The sequence below is a fragment of the Hippocampus zosterae genome, chromosome 6 (assembly GCF_025434085.1).
Source record: "Hippocampus zosterae strain Florida chromosome 6, ASM2543408v3, whole genome shotgun sequence".
Lineage (NCBI taxonomy): Eukaryota > Metazoa > Chordata > Actinopteri > Syngnathiformes > Syngnathidae > Hippocampus > Hippocampus zosterae.
In genome coordinates, this window is record NC_067456.1 from 16210942 (window position 1) to 16219569 (window position 8628).

Consider the following 8628-nt stretch of genomic DNA (forward strand, 5'->3'; position numbering starts at 1 on the left):
ATGACTCAAAATCAGAGACTGTGCTACCGGAGCTAAAGTGTGCTCTAGCCCCGTCAGAAATCCGTGTAGCTTTATCCACCTAAGCCACTCCAGTATTTTAAGATAAGATAAGAAAACGTTTTTTTTGTCTCACAATGAAGAAATTCCCAATTTACCTGATATTCTAACATTATTTTCCCAATGCCCTTTGCCCCCTTTCTCCCTTAATGTGAATGAGTCTCACATTGTACACTATATTACTTCATTTGAAAATGAACCAATGGTGGTCTAGTGGTTAGCGCTTGGACCTCACAGTGCAGGTTCAATTCCAGCTCCGGCCTCCCTGTTTGGAGTTTGCATGTTCTCCCCGAGCGTGCGTGGGTTTCCTCCCACATTCCAAAACCAATTCAGGGTATACCTCGCCTACTGCCCGAAGACAGCTGGGATAGGCTCCAGCACCCCCCACGACACTTGTGAGGATAAAGCGGAACAGAAAATGGATGGATGGAATAATTCAGGTACCATGAACAAGATAAAAATTTACACACAAAAAAAATCCCCAATATTTTTTTAAACTTTAAGGGAAATAATTAACTGACTTTCATGATAGACATAGATCAATAAAGAAGTAAAATGTGTGTATGTAAAATGAGAGCAAGCAAATGAATTCATTTGTTCATCTCCATTTATTATATATCTATGTATAGGCTATAAACATCACAAAATATAACTTTTAAATCTTGCACAAAGATATAATCCAGTAAAAGAGCAATCTTAGCTTAGTCAGCAATAACAACGGAGGCAGGCATATATCTAGATTTTTTTTCAGGAACATTCTGTACCATTTAAAGAAAATAAGTCTTCACAAAACATAGTTCAAAAGAACAATTCCATACCAATAATGATAATAATTTGACTATGTTTTTTATTTTTTTGCTCTCGTATTGCATATTGTCTAAAAACATACTGTACTATTAGTTTGTATTATTCAAGTGGTTTTATAGTCAATAAGGTAACTTATTCTTATTTGTCTAAATAGTTTTAAATTGAATAATAAAGCATAATATTTAGAGCATACCTGAATTTTAAAATAACATGCTTTAAGCAATATGTGATTTAAAGGGGTTGTTAAAACAACCTGTTTAGCGAGAAGAAAGATTTAAAAATTATATTTTGCTCTATTTAAAATATTTATTTTCAAATGAAGGCCACTTCCAAACAAAGCAGTTTACCTAAGCACATTTCATCGAAATACATAGATGGAAAAGTGAAATGCTGTCTTGATTGTACTTCATTTTCTATCAAACAATAACTGAAAGACTGATATAAAAGTAGCCACACAAATACAAGTTACTAAATGAATGTACTCTCAATACTAGTCACCAGGTGCAATATTACGATTATTTCAGATAAATTTGTGTGAGGGGAAACAAGTTTGTGAGACTTATCTGGCAATTTTTTGAGGCAAGATGTGCGTGTCGAATACTATAAATGATGTGTGCTTTGTACATTGTACATTGTAGAGCAAAAACTGAATAATTCATACATGTTTAAAAACATGGATTGTTCTGTTGTGGCCAGTTTGCATGCAGCCTATAAAGTTCTCCGAGAGCATAAAAATCAAATCAAGAGTAGACATACATATGTGGATGTGCATGGGTGTATCATAGGTCAATGTCAGTGTGCTAAAGGTACAAAGAGGGCGGGAAATTGGCCAAATGCAAATTCTTGCATGTCAATCTTCAATTTTCCAAAGTAAAAGTATTTACAATATTTACATTTTGTGTAACTTGACATCATTCCCATTCCGATCCTGTGTTGTTCTAAATAATATCATCCAAGAGATGGGGGGTGTCCACCCAGTCTAATGTTCTCGGCTCAGATGCGGCCATGATCATGCACATAAACTGTTTCCCTGTTCTCTTATCTAATGGGTAAATGGTTGTTGGGGTGAACCTTTTGTTGCTCTCCACGAATTCACATAGCTGATTATAGATTTTTGGGTACTCGTGTCGAAGGAAGACTCCCCTGACCCTGAGCTCACGCTGAATGTTGACAAAGCACACCTCCCTGGCTTTCCTTCCCTCCTCCCCCTCCTGGTCAATGGCGGGCGTTCCCGGAGGTGGCGTAAGGATGAGAGTTTCCATTTCACTATCCTTCTTCAGTAGTTTTTTTTCTGGGCTTGAAGAAGCCAAGGAAACCATTGCATATTTTCGAACTGTTGGTGTTTGGACCCTTGGTGAGGGTCTGTTAGGCACTAGTTCACCAACAGCTACAGATACATTCAAGAGGAAACATTCCCTGGGGTCATACTCATTACCTGCCTGCTGCAGTTCCTTACAGTAGTCACCTAAGTTGTCCTTAAAGCCATCCAGCTCTCTGAGAGACAGGTATGTGGGCGACATGACAAGGCTCTCAAGCCCAACTTGGAGAAAGTTCTCAGTGGTCTCTGGGTTGGCAAAACCCAGAAAGAGAACACCTCTTCCTCTGGAGAGGTAACCAGCTTTAGCAATACGAGAGAAGGCTTTATGAATCTCAGAATTTTCTCGACAGAACTTGATAGTATGGCGACACACACTGCTCACGCGACCGTACAGACAAGTTTCTTTGTGGGACTCCCAATCATCCCTGCGGCAGTTTCGTGAGCAGTAAAAGGTGTAACAGCTATGACATGATTTGAAGTACAAGCAAGCATTGAACATATTTTCAGAGCGTTTGCACTTCTTGTTAGCACACACCAAGGTTTCCTCTTCCTCCACACTGTGGTCCGGAGAGCATTCTTCTGCACTTCTTTGCAAAGCATCGCACCCGCTGTCAGGGTCTTTGATTGTGTCAGGACTGGATTTTGAAGATGGGAGCTGTGTGTTCAGACATTCAAGATTTTCAATCTTAGAAGATCCCTTGACTTTTTCATCATCTTCAGTAATCAGTTGTTTAAGCTGATCCAGAAAGTCCCCACTCGGCTTCCTGCTGGCTGGTGGTTTATAATCAACCACTAAGTCGGCTAACAACTCATCAAGTTGCTCCAGACTCTGCTGAAGGGAGACATTGTTACGTTTCCTTTCTTTGGTCACTTCTGCTGTGTCAAATGACTTCTTAACATCAATCACTCTTGGGGCAAATTTCTTTTCACTGTCCAGAGTATTCCAGTTGACAGCATGCACTCCACGCTGCTCACGGTTACCGGCGCAGATATCATTGTCAGTTATGGTGATCTCAGGAGTCACAAACCAGTGGCCACTCTTGCTATTTTTCCACAGATTGCTTGAACCTCGCTCCAAAGATGTCTCAGAGAGAGACAGGGCAGCATAACGTTTTGGCGAGCTAGAAAGGTTAAGGATTACAGGTTGAGATGAGACATTGGGAGATCTGCCATGCCTGGCTTGGTTAAATAGGTTCTCGTAGCTTCTTCCACGGAGTACTGATTGTTCCCTGTCATGGCGAGGGTAAAGAATATTGTCCCAAGACTTTGAGTGATTTTTGGCCTCTGTCCTAAGTCTACCTGTCTCTGTGCCATAGGTAGAGTACCATGGTGGTATACAAGTGTCCGTACTTACTCTTGGTGGGGTGAGCTGAGAAGACTGGTTGGAATAACCAGATAAACTTGAGCGATACCAGTCATCCGAAAAAGCCTGTGACATGCGGGGTCGCTTTCGACCTTCTGTGTGGTATTGCCTTGATGGAAAGTACCGCTCCTCTTGAGCGCTAAACGGCTTGTTATAATATATATTTGAGCAACTTTGGTGGTACGGATTGAAACGGGGGTCATCTCCAAAGTAAGAGCTTGAAGGTGTTTGAGAAAAGCAGGATCCTGCCTCACTCGTAGGGTAGGGTGTACTATATACAGAGTGTGTTGGCTCTTGGTGCGAAAAATTATCCGTGTAATACGACCTGGGAGGAAGCGTATGTACCCATCGATTCCTTGGATCATACTGACTCGTCATAGTGCTTCCACGGCTGGCTAAACTGGACCTATCATCCTGAAAGTATGTCCGAGAAAAGGGATGAACTGGATAGTGGACTGGGTCCTCGGTATAGAAAAATTTTGTTGGGATGTTTGGGTTTGAATAAGCTCTTTGCTCCTGATTTAGATACATTGCTGTTTGTGACGGCATTCGGCACATGTCTAGATGCTGGTAGGAGACGGGAGACATGCTTGTAGTGTAGTGATATCCTTGTCTGAAATCTCCATTATAGCATTCACTTGGAGTTGGCGTAGGTGGGGAAATCTGTCGGGGTGCGTACAAACCTCGACTGCTACTAGCCTGTGAGTATCTTTGCCAAGCGAGTCGATCAGGCCTTAGATTGGGGACCTGCCTCGATGTGTGTTGGAGTACAGCAGCATCTGGTTTAATGTCAACACGGCACCTGACATGTGGCGTTATGGCTGATTTACCCTCATCAAAACAGTCAGAGACATAGAGGGGAGAATGGGGCTGTAGTTTAATAGGGTGGACTTCGTTCAGAAAGACCCTATTGGAGGAATGTGCTTCTCTTTGTGTTTCAGAGGACCTCAAAGTGTCTGGGGCATCCTTGGTTTGGTTGGCCTCCAGAGGAGACACGGATATGGGCACAGGAGTGAGAGTAGATTTGATTCTGGGAGCACTTCGAGATCTTTTTCTATTTACAGAATCCGACCATGTGAGGTGGCTGGTTTTGTCTTGACTTGTTTGTTGTTGGGTTTGCCTGGAGTTAAACAAATCTGGAGAGGAGAAACGAAGATATCCTGGTTGATCGAGTCCGTTCCATGTTAGATCTTTGTGTAATGTCTGCTGTTCTGGCTGTTGTTCTTTACGCTTAAAAGGATACTCCATTGGGGAAGACACAGACTGTGGGTCGTCCAATGATTCAAGAAAGTCAAAGCTGCGGCAGTGTCTTTTGTTGATGATTTCTGCTTTATCAATCATCTTCAAGTCACATTGCAAAGAAGAGTGAGCAGAATTTACGTGATCGGTGGTTGGATATAAAGGAATGTCCTGATATAGAGTTGATGTCAGGATATCAGGAGGATGTGTCCGGGTCATCTTAATGGAACTTCAATGCCCCCCATTCAGTGTGACATTTCAACACAACCTAAAGGAAGGAGAAGATAGATTGAGTCAAATACTCTATGTCCCTGAGAATCAGGGACTATGAACTATACACTCATAGAAAATACACATGTGCAACTGGCTTATACCTGCCCCCCCCCTTATGTGTACATCACATTATTACAGCACAGACATCAGCCTAGGATGAATTGTTTTTTAAAAGAAAACTGGAATGTTGTCTTTGTTAATTAGCAGGCCACTTCCTGGTTCATGTGAGATGATGAACAGAGTGTTTTTGCCATTATTATTTTGAGGGGCGTGGGGGGATCTGTATACATAATGAAGTCAAGTGTTGGAAGTAAACAGATGTATGCACACGTGTACCCAGATCCAAACTTCCTTAGCCTATGCATCTCGCCGCATGCTAAAACATCCAAGAAACAAGATTTATACTTTTTACTACTCAAGTCAACGACAGTATTTGTTTGTTGTTTGCTCAATTATTGTTCAAGTGAGTATAAACAGGGTAGCAAAATGATTGCAAAATGTCAATGTTATTTGTTGCACATAACAATTTGGCCCCGGGGCCATGGGTTTCACACCAGTGAGTTAAATGATTGTATAGATATATTGAAAAAAACACTAGTAGCATTGCTATAAATTAAGTTGTTTGAATGAATAACAAAAATCATCAGTGCATAAAAAAATGCAATCAATCTCAAATTGAAGGAATGTGAATATTTCACGATTTCTTTTCCATTTTAAAGCAAAACATTTTTTTTTCTTTTATAACACATACATAGGGTGTCTTTTTGGCCCTAACCCATGAGCTAACGCTGAGCTGCCATCTGTTCATTGTGATGAGCGAGAACTGACCAGCCATGTCCCTGCCATGTCTCGCCAACACACCTAAATATCACGTCTGCTCGCACTCAAATAATCTCAGCATCCAAGCCTACAATGCTGCACATTTCTTTTCACTGGACTGTTTGTCAAAAGTACTTGAGAAAATGCTCATACAGTATATGCATTTATGTATTTAAAATACCTCTAATTTTACAAAATAGATATGAAAATATTAACTGTTGTTTCACAATAGTCCTGTATGAATCAAAGTATATTGAAATAAAAGTGGTCAGACTGACTGTTAAATTCAATCAAGCTTTGTAACTTATACAATGCAACTTTGAATGCAGTCATGACTGCAGTCCTGACGCACAACCACGGGCTAGTATCAGCATTAATTATAAGATTTTTTTAAAAACCGTGACAAAAAAGGATCATCCGTGGCGAACTTCCATAAACCCATGCAGAATCAGTCTCAGTGTTCACACTCGTTTAGATTTTTTTTCCAAAGTTTTCGTAGGGCTTGGATGCCTAAACATGCGAAATGCAAAGTTATTTTTTTCTATTCACGGTCAAATGCAGCTCCTCAATAGATGTTCAGCCCCCTTTCTTTCATTCTTTCTTCTTTCTCACCCCTCAAGTTTTAAAATCGCATGCCACATCCTGTCTCCATAGTTACAGCACACAGCACCATTCACCGCACAAGGACCAAAATCTCTGACAAAATGGACACTGAAATCAGCAAATTGATACTTGCAACACAATCGTGTTTTAAAATATGGGAGGCCCTTATGTTGTAATATGTGTTTTTACGAGCGCTCTATCATAATTCTCTGATTTTGTGGATATTCGGGCTACCAAATGCTAAACTTCGCAACCTATATTGGTGTATTTGGAATAAGGTTAGCCATTCCTTAATGGATGTAAACACTGGGTCGGTGTTAAGTCGTCTGTTATTTTTAGTGTCGTGCTCATTTTGGTACTGCGGCACCATGGGCCCGATACGTCCGATGTGGTCCAATGACATCATTTGCGCAGGTAGGGGAAAAAAAGACAATCATCAGGTTTGAACGGGGACAAAGTAACCGGGGGCTAGACTTTTGGCTAAGTTTGCAGAAATAAGAATTGGGTGAAGGTCGAGACTTACCGGTTTCCCTTGTAGTTGATCAGATGAGGAGATGGGGAGGCGGAGGAGTCGAAGATATGTGCTGCAGCCTGCCGTACCAGCAGAGAGCCTCCACGCGTCGAACTCCTGTCTCGGATGCTTTACCTCGATCAGCTTCAAGACGTTCCCTCCTCCTGTCGTGTTTAATGTTGAACAGAGCGTGCGTGGATGTGTTTGTACGTGATGGAGGAAGAGGAGGGGGACATAACTGAGTCTGCGTGGAGAGGCGTGGTTACGTGCGTGTGCGTGTGAGTGTGTTTGTGCGCGCGCGCGCACACGTGTGTGGGCTGGGGATGTTCGCCAACTCGTGCATTTTCATCGTTCACAGTTCATGAATTGAATAAATGACGTAGATACATGTCGCTCGGCCTAGACATTTTTGGTAACGTTGGGTTTCCAGTTTGCAATAATGGGAGATACGTACAAATATTTTGTTTATGCTCTGAATTATATTTAACTCTTTTTTCTGATAGTTTTTACATTTGAAGACTTTCTAATGGATGGCACGGTGTTCGACTGGTTAACCCGTCAGCCTTACGGTGCACAGGTGCAGGGTTCGATTCTGTCTCCGGCCTTCCTGTGTGGAGTTTGCATGTTCTCCCCGTGCCTGCGTGGGTTTCTCCATGCACTCCGGTTTCCTCCCACATTCCAAAAAACATGCATGGTAGGTTGATTGTGCACTTCAAATTGTCCCTTGGTGTTATTGTGTGTGCGAATGGTTGTCTAAATGTGTACGCTGTGATTGACTGGCAACCAGTTCAAGGTGTACCCCGCCTCCTGCCTGAAGACAGCTGGGATAGGCTCCAGAACCCCGCGCGACCGTTGTGAGGATAAAGCGGTTTGGAAAATGGATGGATGGACTTTCTAATGGTTACTTTTTTTTCCAACCTTTATGGTTGATGGCATCCATCCATCCATCCATCCATCCATCCATCCTTGCAGAAGAAAAGCAACCCGACTTGCCACTTCACAGTGTGGATGGTATGTTCAAGGTGATGAGCAGTGCTCATTTTCTGCCTCACATAGCGCTTTGTGTTTCGGCCAAAAAAATACGACTTGGTCTCATCCGACCAAAGCTACTTCTTCCACAAGTTTGCTGTATCACAATGCAATGCATCCATGATGTGACGACCTCGAGTGACATGGACAAAAAAGAAATGCTGTTATGTCGATCCAACTCTCCAAAGGCATCTCCCTGCAGCGTTTTCATCTTGTTGAATTGACTTTCATGTCATTCTATCACACATTGTGTCGTATAATACTGTGTCAACTGTTGCCCACTCGGCATCCATTGTCGCCTGATCATCCTAGAAAGGGAATGATCCAATCTGCTGGCCCTTTTCAAGGTGTCTTATTTTTCCCTAAATGGGTTTTTCTGACTTTTTCCTTGACGTATTGGTCAGATATATACAGATAAGCATTCAAAGAGCAGACACACTGAATACATATCTGGTTTATATCCACATACAAAAGAGGCCCAGGTTGAATTTGAAAAAAAAAAATGGAATTGCACTGATGACACTACATGAAAAAAATGAAGTAAGGGTTGCATATGGGCAAAAAAATCTGAATTGAGCTCTAGTGTGAACATAGCCTAAGAACTTGCTG

At 41.8% G+C, this 8628-nt stretch overlaps 1 protein-coding gene across 1 annotated transcript; it reads right to left on the minus strand.

Annotated features, from left to right (window-relative positions):
• Positions 1-646: 646 nt before the first annotated feature.
• unm_hu7912 (un-named hu7912) lies at positions 647-7246 on the minus strand. Its single transcript, XM_052068590.1, has 2 exons — positions 7003-7246; positions 647-5052 (listed from the first exon to the last, which is right to left on the minus strand). Exon 2 carries the CDS (start codon positions 5001-5003, stop codon positions 1803-1805), a length of 3201 nt encoding a protein of 1066 aa, XP_051924550.1. The 5' UTR covers positions 5004-5052; positions 7003-7246; the 3' UTR covers positions 647-1802.
• Between the last annotated feature and the right edge of the window lie 1382 nt (positions 7247-8628).

Excerpts from the sequence above, each read along its gene's own strand:
- unm_hu7912 (XM_052068590.1), bottom strand. The coding sequence starts at position 5,003 with ATGACCCGGACACATCCTCCTGATATCCTGACATCAACTCTATATCAG.